Genomic DNA, 23,827 nt, shown 5'->3' on the forward strand with positions numbered 1-23,827 from the left:
ACCCTGCCGCCACAGAAACTAGCGCGCGGTCAAATGCACAAGCCGCAGTGGAAATAGCAACGTGTGCACCCCTATATAGTCTATGGTGCACCCACATACGAGCTTGCCTATCATTTAATCAATTGATCAAATCAGCTTTATTTAGGGAGCATTGTATAACCTAAAGTGCCTTACAGAAAAAAGCAGAATAAAGTAAAAAGTAGAAGATACAATTATATATATATACACACACACACACACATCTTATATATAGGCCTATATATGTATATGTATTAAGCCATTAATAAGAAAGATGAATGAAATAATTAATTAGTTGAGGATTTAGCCATTAGTAAAGCCATTAGTTCTAACTTACGAATAGGTTTATAAAGGGTGCCTTATCTTAAGTGGTACCAATAATAAAATAGAGAACACAGAAGCTGATGAAAACATATCAAAGATTATATCCCTGATTCAAATATGCATCTTTTAGGAAATTTTTTTTTTTTATATATATATATATACAGAATACATACTACACACAAGGTCATTGCACAATTTTAGTTGCGGACCACTGCTTAAAAAAAAAAACATAACAGTCTTTCTCTAAACTTAATAATGTATTAATTCACTTTCAGTGCAGAATACAGTCATGTGAAAAATTAGGACACCCATGCTAAAGTTGACTAAAAAGAGGAATAAAAAATCATCGGCATGGGGTACTTTCCATAAAATCATCTCTCAATGCAAATCAAACCAGCTATTAGGCTAACTGAAATAAAACCATGCCAATCTCTAGGTATGGTGAAGGGTATGTGATGATGTAGAGCTATTTTAATTCCAAAGGCTAAGGGAACTTTATCAGGCTGCATAGTATCCTGGATCCATGAAATAACTGGCCTTTAAAAATACAAATCTGCCTGCCTCTATGGGAATTTAACATAGGGGTGTACTTACTTATGCCCCATGTATTTTAAGGAAGAACATTTATTTATTTACGATACATTATTCATTCACAAAGAAAATTGGTGTCCTTAAAGATTGGATTTTTCCTCATTTTTTTAATTAAGGCATTCAGATCAATTTCCTAAAGATGATTTTTTTAATTCCTCTTTTTAGTCAACTTTTGGGTGTCCTAATTTGTTCACATGACTGTATTTCCCACAGTTCTCTACACCATGAATGTTTTTTTATAAATTATAGAGGTGAAATACTGAGCACATTCATTATTATTTTTTCTGAGCTTATAGTCCCATTTAAAAACAGTGAGTTTTTATTGGTTTGTATTGTCTTTTAAAATCCCCCCATGCCTAACTCTAATTGTACAGTGCAAACTGCAGGTTACTTAAAAACCACTACATACCCAAAATATATATTTTTTTTTTTAACCAAGGACATGACCTCAATGTCCTCAATGGTATCTGCAGCCCTGGTCCTCAGTAGTCTTGTGAGTTCACATTGACCTTGTCTTTAATTTTCTTTCTTACCTCCTGTAATACATAGGTTTTTATGTGGGAGGCTATATTTGAGTTATAGTATCATGATTTATTATACTATGATATTTGATATAGAAATAATAAAGTTACTATAAGGGATGGTTCCTAATTGTCTTATCAGTTCTTATATGACAAAGTGTGAAACATGTTTTTGTTGAGGCCTTGAAAGATTGCTTTAGGCCTACTAACTGGTCATTTCAGTCTACTCGCAGAGCTCAAGCTTCTGTGTGCAGGCACATAACATTGACAATCAGAAAAATGTCATGGAAAAAAGTTCCATATAAAAACCAACACAGCTCTTTGCTCTTTTAACAAAAAAACAAACAATTTACAGGTTCATTATTTAAACAAAATTTTCTATAGGGCTATTATATAGCCTACGTATTTAAAATATTCTATAATCTTAGCTGTTTTTTGCATCTTTTCCAATTCCAAACAGCCTAATAGCTAAGTGTCTCTCTCAAGTTTTTATAAACGTGAGCATAGGCTACATATCAACATAATGTGCGAAAACTAATCAGGTAAATCAACATAATCAAACTTGTATTAAAGAAAGCAGCTATGCTGAAGTGATGCGATCGTGTATTCAGCAGGACAACAGCGCCTCTTGTGGGTTGATCAGGGGTACTGCTGTTTATAAATCCTGAAAATCTGTGGTAAAAATATCAATCATTATAAATCAAAACATATAGTAATGACTGACCATACCCTTCTGTTCAAGGTGCCGCCTCAGACTGAAACACAGAAATGGAGTTATTTAAACCACAACATTTCCAATAAAACTCTGTGCAGGTTTTTCACACCAGCAGATAATTTCTCTCCAAAAGTATTTAACACTCATCAAAGCAACATGTATTTATTTTTCCCATAAATTACATGCTAAGACAATTTCTTCAATTCTTGCAGTCTCTGCAGGGGGGAAATGTTGCATTTTATTAGGTCATGTATTGTACTGTATTGTGTCTATCAAGTCATTTCCAAAAGAAAAATAAATATAGGCCTAATAAACTGAAAAAAAATATAGAGCAAGACGTTAAATTTGTAGTAAATGTTGAGCAACCTGCAGATCAATTTTAATTGCAAATCGAAATTTGACGACGAACTAGGCCTATAAGTATTAAACAAGTGTATGAGTGTATAATAATAGACCATATTCTTAATTAGTTCTTTCTTACTTTGTATATGGGTCCAGGAAAATAGAAAACACAAGTCCTATTTGGTGCCCTCTGGTAGTCTGTTTGCGCCACTGTGATGCTAATGTTCATAAAGTCTGACACCTCAGTCATTTGAAAGTCAGAAAAGTAATTGACGCACGACATTATTTCATCAGACTCAACAATTCCATTGGTGGTGGTGGTACCGTGTACCGCCACTGGGGGGCGCTGGCGGTTTTCTTCAATGTTTATTAAGACCAAAGAATTCAGCTCAGTGGTTTCAGGAAGTGCAGAAGTTGTTGTGAAGCTGACAACCTTCTTATTATACATTCATGACAACAACCTCGGAATCTAAAGTAGGGCATTTTGCAGTTTTATCTTTAAGTGTTGTGATAAAAGCACGCGTTGTTTTTGTTCGATTTAGGGTGTTGTCACGGTGGTAAATATTGCTTCATAGCAGGTAACGTGATGTGGTTTTTTTTTTTTGCGAAAGAGTGAAGAGGACTCACCCTGCTCCTGTTCTTCTCACCTGACAAATTACTGAACATTTGTGGATAAATTCAGAAAATTAATTATTTTGTCCATGACACATGTATCAAAGACTTGGTTTCCTTTAGCGAATCAGTCGCCATCAAAGATAGCTACCTTTATTACGCAAACTGTTAAGGTCGAGGTTGACCTGTTAAGTTCACTCACTGTAAGGTCTATGCATACTGTGAGGTACCATAAAGTTGTGTAAACAGTGAGAGATATAATTAACAAAAATATGTCAAATTTGATGCTGTAGAGACTAAAATATCCACATTTTTTTCCCGGATACGGATCAAGCTCCTACACTTCCCACAATGCAGCTCGATAGTCTTTTATTAGACACGTCTTGCATGCCCCCTGTTTGTTTCTTGCACTTTCTGTTAAAAAGAAATATGGTCCATAAGCTTACGATATGTTCTCAAATGTTTATTCCACAAGTACCCTGGTTTTACTTGACTGCAGCTGTGTCTGATTTCTACCCTATATCCCTCATTGTATCAGTTATTTTCTCAAACTTAACACTCTAGACTAACAAAAGACATTACAACTGGGTAAACAGGCAGGCTAAACGGATGTTAATGTGCAAAAGTTCCCCATTAAACACGTCTGACATTCTGACTGCTTATGTCCATCACTGTGCTTCCCTCATGATGCCCCCTCTCTCATCAGGTGATGGCTGAACCCAGAATATCTTCCATTGACGGGAAGTTAACTGAAGAATTTGCCGTTCCCTCCCATGTCGACGAGGTCAAAGAGAAGATGGCTGCTTTCGCCAGGCATCATGATGCAGCGGGTCGCAGGGTGGTTCTCATAACATCAGGAGGCACCAAAGTTCCCCTAGAGTCTCGCACTGTTCGCTTTCTCGATAACTTCAGCAGCGGCAGACGAGGAGCCTCCTCAGCAGAGTATTTCATAGACTCGGGCTACGCTGTCATCTTCCTACACAGGCATCGCTCCCTCTACCCCTACACACGTATGTTCTCAACCATAAACATGCTGGATGCCCTGAAGTTCAGAGGTGGAGAAGGAGCATCCAGTAACTCCAGTGAAGTGGTGGTTAACCAGCAGGTGCTTCCCAACATTGCCAAAGCGCTAAAGCGATACCAGGAAGTGAAAGAAGGCAAACTCCTTCTGCCCATTGAGTTCAGCACTCTGTCAGAATATCTGCATCTACTTAAAGCAGCAGCACAGGCACTCAGCACAATAGGTACAGATTAACTACTCAAAAGTTTAAACCGCGGATCTTATCCATCATATTGTTCATAACTCCTTATTCTGCACTTAGGATCCAAGGCCATGTTTTACTTGGCTGCAGCTGTGTCTGATTTTTATATACCAGCATCTGAGATGCCTGAACACAAAATCCAGTCTTCTAATGGACCTCTTCAAGTGAGTAAAAAAAACAAAAACAAGATTCTAGCAAATGTACTTGCAAGACTTATTTCTTTAGCCATACAAGCAGCATGGCTCAAGAGGTGGCCGTGTCGGTCTGTGCATTTAGCTCTAAGCACTGCTGTGCCACAGTACAGCCTCTGTAGACTCTTAACCTTTGGTATTAATGAGAATATCCTTTTTTCTTCCCTTCAGCTCAGCATGAACATGGTCCCCAAGATACTGTCCCCGCTGGTGAAGGACTGGGCACCTCAGGCTTTTGTCATATCTTTTAAGCTTGAGACGGATGCAACCATCCTGCTGGACAAGGCTCGGCGAGCTCTGGACACCTACAGGCACCAGGCGGTAGTGGCCAACGTGCTGGACTCTAGACGGGGTTATGTGGTGGTGGTGACCCGTGACACTCAGGCTGAGCTGATGGTCACAGAGGAGGATGTGAAGAATGAGGTGGAGATAGAGGAGAGGATAGTCAGCAACCTGACATCAGCACACAAGAAGTTCATAACTCAACAATCGGGTTGACAATTATGATCCATACTGCATGTTTGAGTGAATGACACAGCTATAAGTTGTTGTCTGTGCTCTTACCCAATCCCGAGTTTGGCTTAAATTAATTTGCCTGTTCTGCTGACAAGTTTCTGTATATTCAGTATGCTGAATGGTTGCAAAACCTTAGGAATACTAACTATAAACACATGCCTTCCCTTGTCTTTTAATGTACTCTAAAAACAGGCATCTAAGCTTCTAGTGCGTTCCATTTACCTCGGGACTCGGAAGCTGGGAATGACGTCACACCCAAGTTGAATGCGTTCCATTTACAAGTCGGATTTTCATTGTTTTCATTAGCTCTAGCCAGGTTAGCAATGCCAGTTTATAACAACGCGTTACGCTGTTTTTGTGTGTATACAAACAGCGTAACATGTCCACAGAATATGGACAGCACTGCGTGTTAGACTGATTTAGTGAGACACAAATAACACAGAAGTGCTTATAACTGTATGTTACTACAGCTTTCACAACTGTTGCTACACAGAGCAGCCATGTTGGATTTTTAGCTCAGGGTACTCGTCGTTGCCCGAGATCTGAGCTCGGAAATCCGAGGTCAGGGGGCGTTTCCGACTTTGACCTCAGAAAATCCGACTTACGAGAACAAGTGGAACGCACTATTATAATGGTGTCGCTGTACATGGACAATATACAATTGAAAGTTTATTGACAGAAACAAATATTTTGTTGTCTTTTTCTACAACAGTAAATTAATAATTCAGTGGCATGCTTTACTACACACCTATAATAAACATTTACAAGTACAGCCGATTGGTCATTTTTCAACCCCATGGCTTCACTTGGCGGCATATTTTGAATTCTCTCTTGGTTACTTAAGTTTGATGCTTTTCTTGACACCAGCACGAATACCAGACAGCTCTCCACTGTATCTTGTGTCCTCCCGACGCACCTCACGCACCTGTTGAGTATGAACAGTGTCAATATCGGTCTTGGGAACACGTTTGACATATCAACATATACTCTTGAGTTAAACTGATGAGCCTACAGATAGTTTCCCATAAGCTTTTAATGCACTTTAGCAGTGCGATAAAAAAATGTTTTGTCTCAATCATATGGGTAATACAAACCTGGCCCTTTCTGCGGATTTTGGCCCGTCTGAACTTCTCTCTGTGCTTGACTCTGGGATTACGGTCAATTTTCTTCCTCTTTGGTGTGAGCCCCTTGTTCTTGGCCATCTGTGGAATTGGTAGAGGCAAATAATTAGAAAAGCTGTTCAGAATTGACAAAGTTTAACATGGAATGCATGAAGTGTAAGGTACACCATATATTAAAATGTATTGGGGGAGGGGGGCTTTTTGTAAGTTTGATCTGATGTAGCTTCCCTGTATGCACCCTGCCCAAGACAAATTTCTCCTATAGGAGACAAAGGCTTATCTTACCCTCATATGACCAAAACACTATACGATATACATTTGATCCTTTTTGAGATTCGTCTTCTACAGAACTTGACGTTCTCAGGCACCATGCCTGAATTCAGGCATAGAGCAGTTTTACATTTATGTAATATGAATTCAATACATGGGGCAGCATTTCAGGCTCACAAATGATTTCTTGCTTTAAACCTGCTTCCAAAATGTAGGAATACAATAATTCACATACAGCCCTACGCTGCTGTAAGGCTAAATTCAAAATGAAATCCTGTTTATATTCGAGATGCACCGACAGACCAGCCGGTGACCGGAATTGGCCGGTTTTCACGTGCTCGGCCATGACCGGCGACCGGCAGGTCAGTCTGACATATGCCGATTTCATGCCGGTCAATGCTACAATTAACTGACAACATAAGTTATAGGAGTTACAGTTTTCAAGAATGCGCGCGCACACAGTCTCTTTTTCCTTTCTCTCAACTTTTCCGACGTGTGTCGCGCGTGTCTCGTGAATTAACCTGCATCATGTCAGCTGTTTGGAAATTCTTCAGCGTGTGTGCAGAAGATAACAAGTTTGCAATATGCAACACCTGCAAGGAAAGAGTAGGGCGTGGAGGGATGACACCAAAAACCAAAATCACATTTCTTTAGTTGGATATTGGATGTGAAAAGAAGGAAATGGTTCTAACATTGACCTTTAGATGTGTGTGAATTTCCCACACCATGAGTCATTTCTATAGTTCTATTTTATAGTGATCCATTATCTGTTCAAAAATATTTCTATGTTCTGTGCAAAATGTTCTATTAAAGAAAAGATAGAAAATACATAAGTGGTTAGAAAAAATGAAATCGGAATCGGCTGGCCTAACTCAAAGACAATTGGAATCGGCCTAGAAAATTGTAATCGGTGCATCTCTAGTTTATATAATGTAAACCGGTATAAGATTGTCAATTCAGGTGTGGTAGTCCCATCTTGAAATTATCCCCGGAGATGATGGTGTTCTGTTCATCATGAATATTAAGTTAGTCTGGGTGAGAGCATCTGACTGTAAATACTAATATTTAAGTGTGCAAATTGTTGTAACTCTACCTGGTAAGTGATTCCTCTTTTAGCATCTGGATCTTCCTCCTCATCTTCATTCTCTACCAACCTGCAACAAATTGACAATTTATCAGATCCCCAGTTGATTTTGTCCTAACTGCCATTTCAAAAGACTCAAATCATACTTACTCTTCAGCTTCCGCATCATTGCCCTTTCTCTTCAATTTTGACCGCTCCTCCACATCTCTGTAGAAACGCAGAGCCGCTTCCTCGTCCAGATCAGAGTCCGAGTCCTCCTCAACCTCAAGCATAGTTTCGCCAGAATCCTACAAACAACGTGCACTCATTACCATTTAAGTTCCATATTAACAACAGATTCAAAGTAAGATCTGTGAATAGGTACCCTGAAAAAAAAAAAAAAAAACTAAAATCTCACCTTTTCCTTCTTACTGGGGACTCTGGTTCTCTTTCCCTCTGCTGGTCTGCTGGCCTTATCCTTCTCCTCACCAGCTAGCAGTTTGCGAAACTGAGGTGAAAGCCGAGCATCTACTGAACCTAGTTCATTGATGAGCTGCCAGGTATTGAAAGACAGCGGATTGTAACTAATGTAATGCTCCAGCCCAAATAGTTATTGCTGCCAGTATTAAACAATATTAGCATTAAAAACAGGATGCTGTCCAAAATAAGAGTATAGATGCAGTTTTCTTGACATACACAGGACAAATATATTCACTAACACTGCTTTCCACTGGCAGCAGGTGTTAATGTCAATGTGTGGACTTACATTTCTGTAGGTAAGCAGTCTTTCAATCACTGGATGGTTATGAACAGGGATTCGTTTTGCTTTCAACACCAAGTAGAAACTGATGTTTGTGCAGTAACTGGGGCAGGAAAGAATCATTTAATGAAGGACTGTGACATGATTCTGCAATATGTAATTATCATTTAATTACAACTTACTTGAGATACAGTTGCTGTTTTGTCTTGAGGTAGTCAGCGCCCTTTGGAAAACAGGATGAAACTAATTCAGATTCACATACTAGATCGCCATAACAACATGACATTATTAATTGGTTTCTCGGTGCTAGCCGACACAACAAGCTTACAATGCAGCATCCAACGTCACATTTCTCTCTTATTAATACATCTAACAACAGCCATTACATTAAAAAAAAAGAAAGAAAAAAAGACAGTTGATGATCAATCCAACTGCTGTTGTGATTACACTCATTTTGAACCTAATCACAGCCATGGTAGATTTCAATGTGAATGCTTAAAGAGCCCCAGGTTAAGCAGGTTATAGGAACGATAACTTTTGCTTTGAGTAGCTGACACTCTAAGACTGATTGTAGGTCACAACAAGTGACCTCTTTCACATTCACATTCTTTTATTTAATTTTTTTAAGATTATTTTTGGGCATTTTGGCATTTAATCAATAGCACAGCTGCAGACAGGAAAGAGGGGAGAGAGGGGGAGGACATGCGGCAAAGTGCCACAGGTCGGATTCGAAACATGGGCCGCTGCGGTAAGGACTGGGCCTTGGAACGTGGGGCGCATGCTCTACCAGGTGAGCTACCAGGGAACCCCCTCTTTCACATTTTCAATTGATACATTGTTTATTAGAAAAATAAAATAAAGTATAACGTAAAATAATGTACCTTTAAAATTCAGTCTGGTGACAAATTCACAGCTAGAAATTAAGCTAAATGTGCTCACCTTTCCTGGTGGGATCTTTCCGTCCTTGACCATCTGTACGAGGGGCTGCAGCTCATCCTTTAGTTCATTAAGCTGCACATACACAAAATAATCAATTACATGTTGGCCAGTGGCAACTAAGCAAATATATTTAAACTTATCAAATCTGAGGATGTTCTGGTTGCATGCCTGTATTCTACCTTTGCCTTGAAGTCCTGAATGAGGTCAAGCAGCTCTGGTGACTCCTTTTTCAAAAGTTTCATTTTTTCTTTCTGGGACATCTGCTTCAGGTCTTTCACAATCCTCTCTTTTTTTTCCACAGTCTTGTTTTCATCCTTCCCCTCCACAGCAAATTCCTTCATTTAGGCACATAAAACAAACAAAATAAACAAAAAAACACGTTCTATCTTTGCTAGTGGAATTAACTGCAGGTGTACAGAAGAGATTTACGATGAGAAAAATACCTGAAAAAAGTTTAAATCATAATCCTCCTCGCTCAGATTTGCAGCTAAACGTTTTTGGATATTTCTGGCCTCTTCTTCTTCCTCTTGTTCCTCGGCTTCCAACTCGTCTTGCGATTTCCCCTCTTTAATAACACAATTCAAATGTTGCATAACCACAAAGACAATACTATCATGAATTGCCTAAATAATATTTCTGGAGATAAGACGCTTACTGGTGGTCACATAGTCAGAGTCATAGAACATCTTCTTCTTGGTGCCCCATGCCATTTCATTGGGAAGATCTGAGGAAGACAACATTACAGTTAAATGGGTATGACAGTTAACCAAATCCTGGACGTAAACTGATGATTTTATGTTTACCTTCTTCTTTTTTCCCCTCTAAATCACTCTCCATGTCTGTCCCCTCTTCTTCTTCTTCTTCCTCCTCCTCCTCTGACTCCGAATCATCTAGGGCCATCACTTCCTCCTGTGAAATTCAGCTGAGCTTGAATTTGTGCTTGAACTACAATAGATTCATTTTCTGAAGGTAAATCCAAACACCTAAGCCATCACCTCATCATCCAGTTCCTCCTGGTCGCTCTCCATTTGAACACCGCTGGCGAGAAGTTTCTGGGGCAAAGAGACCACAGCAAAAATAAGTTAGACACAAAAACAGCAACATACACTTACCACAGAACTACTAGTGAGGTAAACTTACTGCAATCTTCTCATCATGAAACTCATCGATGTTGTCCTTAGAGTACTGTGACGATTTCTGAAAGGAAGAGAGGGGAGACAAGTTCAAATCTAACTGTTGAAAACGACGACCACAGCACCAAAGCAGAGTTGTTGTTAATGATTGAGAGCGGCTTGTTGTGATGCACAGCTGGAAAATCAATTGCTGTATCAATATCACAGTATGAGACTTACAATTGTGGTTATTACAAAAAAGTAAGTATTAGAGATAAGCGGTACAAATTTCTGTTATTTTTATTTGTCACTTTTAACTTATTGGCCTTCATTTCCACATTACTACCACCTCTAGTTTTGATTGAATACAGTGCACCAGAACCTACGCACAACGGTTTCAGGTACAGTAGAGGCAATGAGTCTGTGTTACCTTATTTGACAGAAATCTATGCATGTGCCTGTTATTTCTGACAATGTGCTAAACAGAACTGTCTATTATGCTTGAGTAAATGATTCCCGACAAACAAAACTGCTTAAAAACATGATATTTATATTTAAATACTACCGTTAAACTCCCTGGGAGAGTCTGACACAGCCTGATTCTGGACAGTAAAACAGATTAGCGCTCCAATTCAAGTTTATGTTCTGCTTGTTCAACAGTTGATTGGTACACTGCTATTAAACACTCTTTTTTGCTATTTTTTCTCTCAATTATTTTGGTCATATTTCAATAAGCATATATAGCTCACCTCTATATGAGTAACATTTACATTTTGAATGTGCCCCGTATCCACTGATATTCATATATTAGTATGAAGTTTATTATGAAGTTTTCTTTGGGTGACAATATAATCAATGGTTGTTGAACCTCTCAGTATGTTGAACCTCTGTTATTAGATGTTTTCCCTAGGCTATTCTCATGTATATTGTAGTAATGAAATAAACATATTTACACATGTGCAGCTCTGTCTAGTTGAGAGCATACTGTACGGCTGCAATGTAGCTTTCTGACAGAATTATAGTATACATAGTACAGGCAGACAACAACACTGCAGAAAGCAGGCCAGGACCAATCTGCTGCTGAGCCCTTACCTTATCAGGGACAGGCATGTTCTTGTAGGCTTCAGGGTCATCTTCATCATATCGCTCTGTCTTCTTTGGCCTTTGTATCTTCACAGCCCTGAGCAATAAAAGAAAGGAGACATATGTGTTTTAATCTCTGCTCTGTGACATTCAGAGGATGTTTGTATAACTGGCATATCTTTTTAAGTTCCTGTAGGTCCTGATGGGAAATGTAAGGGTCAGAGCCAATAACTAAAAGGGTACCATAACACGTCCCCCTAACTGTTAATGACCACAATAAAACAGTGTATGTAGGCTAAGTGTAACTTAAGCAGCCCCATTAAAACATACACACGTGCAGACTCTGATTTTAGCTAACGTTACCGTCAGTCTTGTGGAGATAGGTCTGGCAATGCGAGACCAACTTTAACGTTAACGTTAGCCAAACTTACCTTTTAGCTCGCACCATGATGGAAAAATGCCTTGTTTGCTACACGTTAGCAAACAAAACAGGAGAGGAATGATAACCAAGCAACACGTTTCAACGCCAGTACTAATATCTGGAGATTAAAACAAAAGAAAACTGTAAATAGCCAGTTGAGTTGAGTTAAAGCGACACATTTTCCACTCTGGTTACCATGTGCTTCCGTGGTTTCTTCTCTTCTTTACTTTTATTGGCGGTCTACAAAGCAATGTGAAAGGTGCATACCGCCATCTACTGTACTGGAGTGTTTTTTTTTTTTTAAAGATTATTTTTTGGGCATTTTCTGCCTTTATTTTGTCAGGACAGCTGAAGACATGAAAGGGGAGAGAGAGAGAGAGAGAGAGAGAGAGAGAGGGGGGAATGGCATGCAGCAAAGGGCCGCAGGTCGGAGTCGAATCCGGGCCTGCTGCGTCGAAGAGTAAAACCTCCCGCCCCACCAACTAAGCTATCCGGACGCCCGTGTGTAATATATTTGTATTTATAGTGTTTGAGTTGTTTATAGGTTACAATATACGAAAGCGTGAAAAAATATATAATTTGCCCTGTTTTTTCTGAATTGATTACATATTTATCTGTGAAAAAAGTTTTCGATTCTAAATGTTCATGAAAAAATAATCTGCTCTGTTTTTCTGAATTAACGAGATAACTCAAAATCCTATGGAGCATGGTTGCTGCTGATTCAAAATCAAAGATGTATAGATTTATGAATCAGAGCACTCACATAAGAATTGCACACACACACACACACACTTGCAGAGCGCTAAATATAGCTACATTGCATTTATGAACGATTCTCTGTCAAATCAGCAGAGGAAGGCACTAGAAACAGCTGACAAAACACCTAACTTAGTTTCCTTGCTGGGGATATTGCATGGGTAAATCAATTCATTTTATGGAGGAAAAAAATGCCTCCTTGCAAATTTTAACAGCCATCAATCACTCCATCAGTCACTTGTAAATCAAAAAGAATAAACTGCGCTTCAAGTCCCCCAAATCCCAGAAAAAATACTGAGGACATGACCTCTGTGTCTTCACTGTTAGCTATAGGCCTATTGCCTCTTTCTACATTGGACATTTAACGTCCTGTCAGCACATGCTCAAAGTTTTACTTTAAAGGTGCCCTGCCACACAAAACCGTTTTTACTTGCATTTTTTGAAATATGTTATGTCCATATGTGTTTGTGTTATGTCGTGAATGTGAAAATGAACTGCTACCTCCTTTGTCAGCTCTAGCCACTGAAAAAAAATAAGCGGCAAAATCAGGCCAATTAGAAAAGCTGGTCAGTCTGACATCATGTTGCCTGACCTCATTACTATTCGTGAGCTCGCCCAGTTGTGCTGGGTAAAGGATGCTGATAGCCAGGCTCTCATTGGCTAGCTGTTAGCCAATCAGAGTCAAGCAGCTTAGCTCATTGAATATTAATGAGAACTGGCAAAAATCGAGCTGAGTCTTCCTGCAGACTTTCTATACCACGCTAGAATGGCTTGAAACAAGGTAACCAAGGCATTTTTTCCACAAAAAATGTAATGTTATGGAGTCCATGGTAGAACTTTAGACATTACCACAAAGTAATGAAATACGTGTGGCAGGGCACCTTTAAAACAATTTATTACATTTATTTCACACCTTCTTTTTCATAATATACTGTATACTGTTGTATTAAGTCCAGTATGTCCTAACCATATACTGAACAAAATAATCCTTATGACATCTTTTGTCAATTCATCAGCACCATTTACCTTTACACTCTTGTATCAAACACAAATGTACTGTACATGTATTGCCACTTGCTGAAGGCTTAATAAAATCATAGTTATTCCAATTTTTAATCAAAAGGTCCTTCTATAATTTATTTTTCTGTGAGGTTCAGTGGTTAGAACAGCTGATACTAGCATTAACAGAACAGTTTAATGTACTTTTATGTACTTTAACATTCTAAAGTAAAGCTTTGCTGTACATACAGTGAAACATCTTATCAAATTCAGTGGGACATCCAAACAACAAATAGCACTATTATACATCTTATATACAGTATAATACAGTGGTTTTATCCTCAGAGTCACAGCCTGTTTTGGTTTGGGTTTGTTGTTGTTTTGGTTTTTAGTTTGGGTAATTAACACTGCAGAGTTTGTAACTATCCACTCCTCAGAAGATGATATTACACAATATCATGCTCATGTATTTTCTTCCTTGCTCCTTATTCCTGTTCCGTCTCTGCCAGTGACCTCCTCCAATCCATACTGAGTGCATAACTGGAGCTGCGAGGCCTCTCTCTGGGCAGAAAGTTTTTTGGAGTTCTGTAAAATAAAGGTTTCAACTCATCGTTCCTCTTCTTCATCAGGGCAAGAGCAGGCGTCATATGATCCAGGTCGAAACACTGCCAAGGAAACAGGAGATTGACGGCAACAAAAACATTAAAATCATGTGCATAATCTGAGTAAAGGATTATAGTGCTTCTTTTACTTCAGTGAGTTAAAGATTAAAATCTCTGTGAGATATAAATTTGTGTAAGAAATTTCTCTTCCTCCATCACTCCTTCTTCACAAGCATATACACAGAGAAATACAAATTCACACACTTACAGCGGCCTTAAACCTTGGCACCGGGGCTCCTCTGTCATCATCTGTGTTGGGTACACTCAGCTCCAGCATGGACTGGCTCAGTTCTGACACAGCAGCCTTTGATCCTCTCCTGAGCAGTCCTGAAGTGCTCTGCTGAGGCTGAATCCTCTTCATAATGTCACTCAGAGAGCTGAAGCTCCCAGACTGCGGCACGCTAAGGATAATAGGTTTCTGTGAGCACAGAAATGCATCTCAGTTTTCTCAACTCACAGGCGCTCAAGGTTACAGTAACTCAAGTGTTTGGAAAGGCAAGTTACTTACTCTCAAAGATTGTGTTTTCTCCATGTTGAAGATAGTTTCATTTATGCTGCTGTCTGCTTCCAAAAAGCGCTCTCTTCTCTTAGAAGAGGAAATTGTGATCATATTGTGTGTTGGTTCTGTTGCTTTATCATCAAGTCTTGTTGTTGTTCTGTCATTTAAATTGGTGCTCTTCTCTATGGAGAGTTGCTTGAAGTTGGCTTTATTTATAATATGTTCCACTCTGCAGGAGAAAACATTTTTTTTCTTCTTTTAGATATGACATATTAATACTAAATTATTCCACATTTCCTTTTTCTTTTGGGTGTTACCTCTTCATTGTTTCTGGAGCTTTCAGGTCTGTTGGTGAGAGTTGTGTGTTGCTATGAAAATAACCAAGAAACGATTTGCATAAATTGTTAGCAGAAAAAGACAAGAGCCAATAGTCTTAATCAGTATAATGTCAGAATTGGCTGTATCAAAACTCACTTGAAAGTTGTTGATTTATCTGGCACATTGTTTCTCACTGGAAAAGTGTTTTGATATACCCTGTCACATACAAAAAGAGATCTATAGAGTATAAGTCATACAAACAACCAGTGGCACAAAATATTAAAACTATGCTGTGCTACATGGGGGAATTTACTCAAAAAATGATAAGAAACAGACATTTTTTTTTCATTATTTTGGTGTAAGATTCAGTGAAAGGTAAATTATAGTTGTAAGTTCTATTTGTGTAAATGGAAAAGTGAATATGTACTGTATGCTTGATCCAAAGACAACTTAGATAGGTTTAGTCAAGATAATCCATGTACCTTTTGTTATCCACAAATTGGTTTCCATTGTTAGTAAAACCATCCATAATGGGTGTATTTTTATCAAACATCATTTTGCTCTGCAGTGGCATTTCCTTGGCCATGATTTCCTCGTGTTGGACAAGAGGACTGTCAGGGAAGCAGCTGTTTCTCTGGATAACCCCCATGGCTTCCCAGTCCAGGAGGGACTCAGCAGGTGGGGATGGAGGGTTGGTAATCTCAGGCTCCGAATAGTGATGTCTTTGAACCCAGAGATCTGAGTGGGCTTTCAGCTGATGAGTCACATCTAGGCCTACATGAGTACCTGCAACCCTCCATGTGTCTGGCATGGGGAGCGAAGCAGCAAAAAGGATCCTGAACTCCCTATCGAATGAGTCAACAACTGGGCCGCTTAGAACGGTGATCAGCTGCCGGTGCAGGTGGGCGTCTGTCCATGTGAGGCTACAAAGACAGCATGTTACATCACTTTCAAGTGTGTTTGATCCACATAAAAGGAATTAAAAGACACGACTGCTCACCTGTAGCTGCCGTGAATCACTGTCTCTAAATCCACCAGGAGGAACTTGTCTTTCATTTCCCCAACCACCATTCTTCCCGTCCTCGAACAGAAAGTTTTCCCTCCAAGAACACGGACCTGCATGTTCTGCCAGACCACAAGCTTAAGTTGAAACTGAAGGTTGAAACTTGGTGTTTATCGGTGACAGAAAGTGAACAGTGTGTTATATCCTGTATCATACACAAGGTTTGTATAAACAAGAGTCTACAGCTATGATAGGGGCTCAAGCTGTACTTGACAGAGGTGCTTTGAGCTAAATGATAACATAAGCATGCTAAGATGTTCACTGTGACAATGCTGACAATTTTAGCATGTTACATTAGCTATTTAGCACTAAACACAAAGTACAGATGAGGCTGATGGGAGTGTTATTAGTTTTGCAGGTATTCAGTCACAAATCAAAGTATTTGGTGTATATGAAAAGTCATCCTGAGAGGGACATGAATGTGTGCACTATGTTTACTGGCAATCAATCCAGTAGTTGTTGAGACGTGACAACAGTCATTGGGATAGATTCTGGAGGAACCATGAATGTCTGTACTAACATTTGTGCCAATCCATCTTGTAGATTTTAAGATATTTTACTGGATAAGTAAAAACCTTGACCTGCTGGTTACAGCCTTTGAAAAGTCAGGGGATCACCAGCATCACTAGGGTTTGTCCTCTGGGCACAATGAGTATCTGTACCAAATTCAACCCATCCAGTAGTTGTTGAGATATTTCAGGAACAAAGTGGTTGACTGACCAACCAACATTGCCCTCTCTAGAGCCACACCCAGATATTATGGCTAAAAAATGTGCATCAGATTGTTATAGTAGCCATGGCATACAGTACCAGTATAATTCATATTATATAATTAATATAATTAGTCTTTCCCCCAATTAGACGTGATGAATAGAGAGTGTTTTAAGTTCTGTTCATTTGTGAGTCGATGTTCATTAATTGCATGTACTGCATTCATGAACATTTTTCAATTTGATTTTGTTTTCAACATCAGGCATAATATTTCATCCCTCGATAGAAACACAAACACCACTGAATTATGTGCAACCAGTTTAACCAGCTATGTACTGTGTTACATTCCTAAGATAATCATGTCAAAGTAAAAGCTGTCTTTAGAGTAGGTATGCAGTGTGTCAAGTTTTTAAATTACACTTACGTTGAGATGTGACCTTTGTTAGAAAGAATCCCATAACACAATGTGTTTCATCTATTAGACTGGTGATGCTTGGTTTTCGAAAAAATAAAGTCTCTGGTTTATTTATTCCCATGTCAAACATACACAAACGATTGGCTGCTAGGTGTGTGCTAATTTGCAGGAGGTGAGGTGACTCACCGGATGCCTGAGCCTGTTGAGTGTGAAATTCTCTTGAATGGATCTTTGGTTCAGGATGATGTAGACGGGGACACCACGGGAGGCAGCATTGTGTAAATCACCAATTATTGCACCATCTGTCAGTCTGTCTGTCACAATAGCAATTACCTGCGTAGTACACAAAATGTCACTAAGCCTGTAATTGACAGGATTATTCACAAAGTAGCTTACACAAAATGGAACTCTTCATTTTCTTAGTGTGTTTCACTGATGATGAGATGAAAATAATCATATCATTTACCTTAAGTATTACCAGCAAAATGTTGTAAAGTAAAAGTAGTTTCTTTCAGAGTGCTATAATATATTGTTTTAATGTTGTAGCTGTTGCAGGTTGCGTCACGTCTGAATACTCTATATACTGTTGAGGAGTTTAAACTAAAGCAGTGCATTTTATTTTTAGTTTATTCTACATTTTTCAAGTAAAATCTTAAACTAAAGCCACCAATTAAACGTAGTGGAACACAAAGTGCAACATTTCTCTCTGAAATGTTGTGTGTGAAAGTATTGAGCCTAAAACAAATTAAATAAGTAAAGTACAAGTTCCCTCAAATTAGTCCTGATGTGCTCCACCTCTACCCATAAGAAGAAATGTGTTATGTTCATCCATAAAAATCATATTTGCATACTTGGCCAGCCTTTTGCAAATGCTGTCTGATGATCTGTTTGACATGAGGTTCTCCCTCAGCAGGAGGACTGGTGTGGACTGTAACGCTTCCCTTTCGCACCCAGGGGCTTTTTTCAGGCCAGCCCAGCTCCAGGTTTGGGGCTGGTGTGTCTGAGTAGGAAGGGAAGTAGGTGGAACAGATGTCCTCCATTGCTGAGCTGCCTTCCTCTCCATTCTCTTGTCTTTGCACCTGTAGCAGATTAAAGCGGTAGTCCTGAGCCCAGCTGGTTATCTGACTGACCTCTTCAGAAGACAGGAAGCAGCCGGAGCGCTCTGTGCCGATGGAGCTGTAAAAGGCCTCTGGTCCTGCATTTAGGAGTCTCTCGACTGCTTGACGCTCCTTCTCACAATGCAGGAACTCTGGGGAGGACTCATTCATCGGCAGGAACTCTGCATCCTTATCGAGACTCTGCTCTTGGGAGTTTGACATGACCACAGCCTGGTGTGTCTCTGAGAATAAGTGAAGTCAAAGACGATCCTTTCTGAGAAAAGTCAATTCAGGGTTCAGGAGTTCAGTCCTGAGCACATTTTATGTTCTGCAGCAGCCTTGTCCCCACCTCATGTTGACATAAGAAAAGAAATCAATGAGTAAAAGTGATCCGTGTGTCTGAAAAAAAAGATCAGTTGAAACACACAAATATCAACACAATGTGAAACTCACCTCCTAGGCAGCATGTCTCATCTCTCAGGCTCAAGTATTACTCAAATGCTCACGGGAGCTGTAGCTCTTCATATGTTCCCACCCCTGCATGTCATCTTAACCCTTCCACTCCTTCTAACTGACATTGTTCTCAGATTCCAGAAATTCTGTGCAGCTGACAGTTCAGTTGGTTGCTCAGAAACACACACTTACAATCCTACTGTGGCTCTCACAGCTGCAGTAATCAAATTAAATCATAGTCTATGATATTCTGGTTCCAGGTCATACACCTTCTAAACATATGTGAGGTGTGTGGCAAAAAATATTGCCATGTGTACTTTATCTAAGAGGCTGCTATTTACCTCCCAGTTTCTTTTTGGGACTGGTCCAGCCTGACAAGTAGGTTTGTTGACAATGTATCTTCCCTATCTTCTCTAAAGGTGTCAGGTGCAATCACAGCAGTTACTTTTTTATTTCTTTGTAAATACCTTTAGAAAAAATGTGTTCATGCATCCCAATACTACAGTTTGTTATCATTTCATTATCACAATCGTCTACTATTCGGTAGAAATAGTGCTAGCATACTTTAACAAAGTGAACAATGGGTGCGAAGAGTGATTAGATGACAAAGATGGCGCACCCTTTTGCAACTACAGTGTTATATGTGAGGATTGCACATGCACTGTGTTACAAAGAAAGAACTACACTTGTTTTTCACAAAACAAAACAGGCCTTAAGCAGATTTAGCCCTACAGGATTGCTCTTTAAGAAAGGTCACGTCAACAATAGGTGTATTGTTTTTTTAATACGTAAACACAGATATATACAAAATACACCAAAAAATATAATCAAAGTCAAACACTAAGCACAAGTTTTATTTACCTAATATTTCTATGTCAGAATGCTTTTTCTAACACAATATGAGCTTTGTGTCTTACAGCATGACTGAGTTTTCTTGATCTGTTTTTTTTTTTTTATTGGCACCTTCAGACATACAAAACAAATTCCACAATGTGTGACAGGTAATAGCAGATAAGGCACAGAACAGATAAACACAAATTGCTTGATTTGGTCTTGAGTAACAACAATGTGTCTCACTGACAGAGATGCCACTATGATGACATAATGATCCTGCATACTGTACAATGTAAGAGAATAGTATAATTTCCTCATGGGCGCTTACTATTAACTGGAAAGTAAGTGCAGAGAATCACACTCTTATTAAGAGGTTTTTCCAGTTTTTGGCTCACTGCTTCTTGCGCAGGTGGACGTATAGGACTCCACTAACCAGGAGGAGAGGGACACACAGCCACGCCAGGATGAAACAGTAGCCAAAGCGTCCCTTGCTTAGATCTCTGGAGTCACTTAAGATCTCCTTTCTGTGGAAGGTGAAGATGAGGCAAGCAGCAAAGGTTGTGAAACCTGCAAGAATAACACATTAAAAAGCTTTAGTTCCAATTCTCATCACAGTCATATGAAATACACATTAGGGATTAATGAAGATGTCTACTTAAATATTTAGTAACAAATGTTTTGCAAAGGGATAAGATTGCATTGTTCTGCATTTTTCTTCTTGTCAACAAATACCACAAAAAGACCAAAGCCAACAATGCATTAGTCCGTCTCTCAATTCTTTCCGCCTTCCTTAAACTGTCTGTGGCAGTCACCTTAACCTTGTCAGGTTTTTATTTTCATTGACAAAATTGTATATGGCTTATGGAATAAGACACCTGCAAAGGCCTGACAGAGGCCTGTGAAGTAGAAGAGTCCTCCTTTGGATATGGTGAACAGCTGACCCAGAAAAACTAGGAAGGAGATGGAGGAGAAGACCACAGAGAGGACCATGAGGGCCTGGACAGACTGCAGCCAGTCTGGGAGTGCACGTCAGATAATGAGAGTAAAATACTGAGTCACAAGCAAAACACAATGCAAAATGTAACCAGTGAATAAACGAACCAGCATGCACATGTATGCAGGCAAGCACGCAGAGAAATACTGCATTTACCGCTTTCATTAGTAGCAGCACACATCCAGGTCTTTGTGGCATTATCATGGAAGCAGTTATACCAGAGGTCTGTGATTTCTAAATCATCCCATATCCACCAGGACTGCAGAAAGAAAGAAATATTTTTGGATCAGATTTCAAAGACTGAATGGCACAGTGCACAAAACCACAGTTAGTATTAGATGATGTGCAGCATTTTCAACAGTTTGGTTTTATTCACACTACACAGGGATTAACAGTGACATCTACTGTAAGAAGAAAGACAACACAAGTTAAGGCATCAGTTTACATGTGTATCACCTTCTCCAGGGTAGCGACGAGGAGCATGGCCAAGGTGACCAGATGCAGCACAGTTATGAATATGAGCAGGAAGACCATGGCTGCTTAGAGATGAGGGAAAAGTATGGTATCCTGCATAAAAAACAACCCTGCTGTGTTATTTTTATTATAGGATGGTGTCTGTACAAATCCATTTATGTTATTATTGGTGGTTCCAAATAGAACCAACCAGCTCTGTAGTCAAAGAAATACCATTTCGTCCATGTCATTTAAAATGGCCATCAGATTTCTGAAGGCAGTGGCCTGTAACAGTGGACCCTCTATCTGCCTCTTGAGGAAACTCTGAGCACCCTTATCAACATCTGCACTGACGATCTCTGCCCATTTATTAGGCCACAAGCATGCAATGTCTCCAGTGCCTGTTCAGTCTCTGAGGATCAGAACATGACCTCCCTGTAACCGTTGTAAACAAGCATGTAGTCTGAACTATCTACCAAAGGTCTGACATACTGTTGTGTCCTTTTTTATGAATCTGGGTACAAACTTTATACCTAGTATAAAAGGATGACAATCTGTCATTCAGGTTTAATGAAAAAGAGCTATGATCATATTCCTTGATATTCCTTTTCTTAATATCTTCAAACACATTCCCCAATGACCCACACCAAAGAAAGCGAAGGCATATAAGTTAAATGACAACAACTCTGAATAAGAGTGATGAATGACTCAATAATTTGATCCACTTTTTCCATCAGAGACATTTTTGAGGACACAAAAAGAGGAAATCACATTATTAAGTAAGACTTGTTCCTTTTTGGTTTAAGTTCCCCTAGATATAGTTATAAAAACACTAGATACAAAAATAAATAAAGACAGACATTTGCATTGTGGCCTACTTACACACAGTAAAAACTAAATAAGGAATTATTCAAAAACATGTGTGCTGTTTTTCTACTATAATATATGTGGTTAAATCTAGAAAGGGCATTATACACAAATCAAATGCATTTAATTTTTCCAATCAAAAGTTGAGTCTAAAATATCAAAACTGTGCATTTGGTACATTTGTTTCTGTGACCAGAAAGAGAGACTGCTGCTTGGTTTCACAATTCATTAAATCTATTTTCAAATACAAGCCTAAATGTAGGACTAAAGGAAAATCTACTATATGTAGACATTTCCTTTTCCTAAATTACATTTCCTCAACTGTACAGTACCCTTTCAGGAGTGGGTATTCTACGCCTTGCACATGTTTGTCTTTCCCACCAAGCTCTGCCCATAGAGGAGAACCACTGTTGCTATTAAACTGTGGACAATTCAGAGAGGCATGTGTTTGATTACATACTACTACATCTGGTTTATGTAACATTTTGAGGTAACTGGCACAGACGAATAAAAGTAACCACAGAAATTGCAAGCACTGTGGAAGAACAGAAAAGCATCTTCATAAACATTATAATAAACAATAAGTAATAATAATAAAATATCATAATAATTTCATGAAGGACTCTTGGCACATTTGGGTGTGACATGCATCTCATGTGGCAATAGTTACATCATACTTAACTGTGTGAAAATCCAGGAATGACATTTCTGTTTATTCCAACATAAGCCAGATGAAGTTCTTACCCTTCAGCTTCAGTGCCTTTGAGTCTGTACCCTTGACCGTCTTTGATTTTTATTCTGCCAGTTCTTGTTATCCTCCCTCTTTGCTCTTTTTGTCCTCACAGACGTTTTAGCTCCAAAACTTTGAGAGAAGGGTACAGATGAGGAATGTGGAGTTAGATATAGGAGGAGTTCTCAACACCCATTTCCTCTAAAGTTTCTCTGCCCTCCCCCTCAAATCTGTGGTCTGGACCAACCAACTCAACACCAAAAATAACATTCCTCAAGACCTGCATAAACACAGAACATGTTCTCAAAAGATGTATTGCCGACATCCAATCTGCATTGAAATTTGGAACACAATATGATGAGGTAATTATCTATTATTCAGACTTTACCGAAGGACAAATATAATCACACATTAAAACACAATTGTCATTACTCTAACAGTGGTAGATATGTGGGCGGGCAATGGTTACATTTTGCCACACTTTTGTGCCAGCACTGCACATGTACTAATGCTGTTCTTCCGGCAGGGCAGCTTGGCATGAAGACCACCACAGTTTTTTCAGAGTGAGGGGATTGAAAGGCAGGAAGTATGATTGCTGCCCACTTTTAACTGGAAATGTGCAGGAAATCTCAGACCCAAGACTACAGACAGGTTTATTTGGTCTCCAAAATTGATGTTGTCATTAGAGCCCAACCGATATATCGGCGGACCGATATTATCGGCCGATATTGGGCATTTTCCGAACTATCGGTATCGGCATTTATAATGGCCGATAAATGAATATTTAAAAAATAAAATAAAAATGGACGAAACACCCTTCAACCATGTTATGAGTGTTGGAGTTGCATAGTTTGTCCAACAGAGGGCGCTCTACAATGTCCCTGTTGGCAACACTCTTTGATTTTATTTTTTTTGTTATTGTGTTTTTATTCAAAGGACTTTAAGTTTCATATCTTAAGTTTGTATTTTTATACATTTGTTTATGTTTTGTTACGCGTTTCTGGATTTAAAAAAAAAAAAAACATATATCAGCTGATATATCGGAATATCAGATTTTTCAATCACCAAATATTTGTATCGATATCGGCCTTAAAAATCCTTTATCGTCCGGGCTC

The 23,827-nt window shown here is 39.1% G+C and overlaps 4 protein-coding genes across 6 annotated transcripts; 1 reads left to right on the forward strand and 3 right to left on the reverse strand.

Annotated features, from left to right (window-relative positions):
• The first annotated feature begins 2,876 nt into the window (after positions 1-2,876).
• Positions 2,877-5,864, forward strand: ppcs (phosphopantothenoylcysteine synthetase). Its single transcript, XM_078248781.1, has 4 exons — positions 2,877-2,985; positions 3,830-4,367; positions 4,446-4,549; positions 4,748-5,864. The coding sequence occupies exons 1-4, from the start codon at positions 2,962-2,964 to the stop codon at positions 5,072-5,074; spliced, it is 993 nt and encodes a 330-aa protein (XP_078104907.1). The 5' UTR covers positions 2,877-2,961; the 3' UTR covers positions 5,075-5,864.
• On the reverse strand, positions 5,773-12,096 carry utp3 (UTP3 small subunit processome component). Its single transcript, XM_078248780.1, has 16 exons — positions 11,872-12,096; positions 11,450-11,537; positions 10,386-10,442; positions 10,241-10,297; positions 10,049-10,154; positions 9,901-9,969; positions 9,689-9,810; positions 9,425-9,580; positions 9,246-9,317; positions 8,489-8,529; positions 8,313-8,409; positions 7,965-8,099; positions 7,718-7,854; positions 7,577-7,637; positions 6,187-6,294; positions 5,773-6,017 (listed from the first exon to the last, which is right to left on the reverse strand). Exons 1-16 carry the CDS (start codon positions 11,886-11,888, stop codon positions 5,928-5,930), a joined length of 1,413 nt encoding a protein of 470 aa, XP_078104906.1. The 5' UTR covers positions 11,889-12,096; the 3' UTR covers positions 5,773-5,927.
• Positions 12,097-14,010: 1,914 nt separating this feature from the next.
• Positions 14,011-19,128, reverse strand: fam83e (family with sequence similarity 83 member E). Of its 2 annotated transcripts, XM_078248782.1 has the most exons (10): positions 18,835-19,127; positions 18,136-18,730; positions 17,471-17,617; positions 16,096-16,220; positions 15,578-16,018; positions 15,252-15,311; positions 15,095-15,145; positions 14,787-15,006; positions 14,487-14,696; positions 14,011-14,281 (listed from the first exon to the last, which is right to left on the reverse strand). In XM_078248782.1, the coding sequence occupies exons 2-10, from the start codon at positions 18,601-18,603 to the stop codon at positions 14,102-14,104; spliced, it is 1,902 nt and encodes a 633-aa protein (XP_078104908.1). In that variant the 5' UTR covers positions 18,604-18,730; positions 18,835-19,127; the 3' UTR covers positions 14,011-14,101. The 2 variants fall into 2 exon arrangements, with proteins under 2 accessions (XP_078104908.1, XP_078104909.1); XM_078248783.1 differs by lacking the exon at positions 14,011-14,281 and having other exon boundaries at positions 14,548-14,679; positions 18,835-19,128.
• Positions 19,129-19,597: 469 nt separating this feature from the next.
• Positions 19,598-22,793, reverse strand: emp3a (epithelial membrane protein 3a (MAM blood group)). Of its 2 annotated transcripts, none has more exons than XM_078248790.1 (5): positions 22,727-22,793; positions 21,119-21,229; positions 20,819-20,921; positions 20,544-20,684; positions 19,598-20,235 (listed from the first exon to the last, which is right to left on the reverse strand). In XM_078248790.1, exons 2-5 carry the CDS (start codon positions 21,194-21,196, stop codon positions 20,060-20,062), a joined length of 498 nt encoding a protein of 165 aa, XP_078104916.1. In that variant the 5' UTR covers positions 21,197-21,229; positions 22,727-22,793; the 3' UTR covers positions 19,598-20,059. The 2 variants fall into 2 exon arrangements, with proteins under 2 accessions (XP_078104916.1, XP_078104917.1); XM_078248791.1 differs by having other exon boundaries at positions 22,665-22,754.
• Positions 22,794-23,827: the final 1,034 nt, after the last annotated feature.

Source organism: Sander vitreus, chromosome 4 (assembly GCF_031162955.1).
Source record: "Sander vitreus isolate 19-12246 chromosome 4, sanVit1, whole genome shotgun sequence".
NCBI lineage: Eukaryota > Metazoa > Chordata > Actinopteri > Perciformes > Percidae > Sander > Sander vitreus.

Bases quoted from the DNA above. Each gene is read 5' to 3' on its own strand.
- utp3 (XM_078248780.1), bottom strand. The intron at 10,443-11,449 runs GTAAGGGCTCAG...TCTTCCTTTCAG, and splicing joins ACATGCCTGTCCCTGATAAG to AAATCGTCACAGTACTCTAA. The intron at 9,318-9,424 runs GTAGAATACAGG...GTGTATGTGCAG, and splicing joins TTCAGGACTTCAAGGCAAAG to CTTAATGAACTAAAGGATGA.
- ppcs (XM_078248781.1), top strand. From the start codon at position 2,962: ATGACAACAACCTCGGAATCTAAA. The intron at 2,986-3,829 runs GTAGGGCATTTT...CTCTCTCATCAG, and splicing joins CAACAACCTCGGAATCTAAA to GTGATGGCTGAACCCAGAAT. The intron at 4,550-4,747 runs GTGAGTAAAAAA...TCTTCCCTTCAG, and splicing joins CTTCTAATGGACCTCTTCAA to CTCAGCATGAACATGGTCCC.
- emp3a (XM_078248790.1), bottom strand. From the start codon at position 21,196: ATGGTCTTCCTGCTCATATTCATAACTGTGCTGCATCTGGTCACCTTG. The intron at 20,922-21,118 runs GTGATACACATG...TTCTTTCTGCAG, and splicing joins TCGTCGCTACCCTGGAGAAG to TCCTGGTGGATATGGGATGA. The intron at 20,685-20,818 runs GTAAATGCAGTA...GTGCACTCCCAG, and splicing joins TGCTGCTACTAATGAAAGCG to ACTGGCTGCAGTCTGTCCAG.
- fam83e (XM_078248782.1), bottom strand. From the start codon at position 18,603: ATGTCAAACTCCCAAGAGCAGAGTCTCGATAAGGATGCAGAGTTCCTG. The intron at 17,618-18,135 runs GTATGCAAATAT...TGTACTACGCAG, and splicing joins ATTTGCAAAAGGCTGGCCAA to GTAATTGCTATTGTGACAGA. The intron at 15,007-15,094 runs GTAACACCCAAA...TTTCTCCTGCAG, and splicing joins GCTCCAGAAACAATGAAGAG to AGTGGAACATATTATAAATA.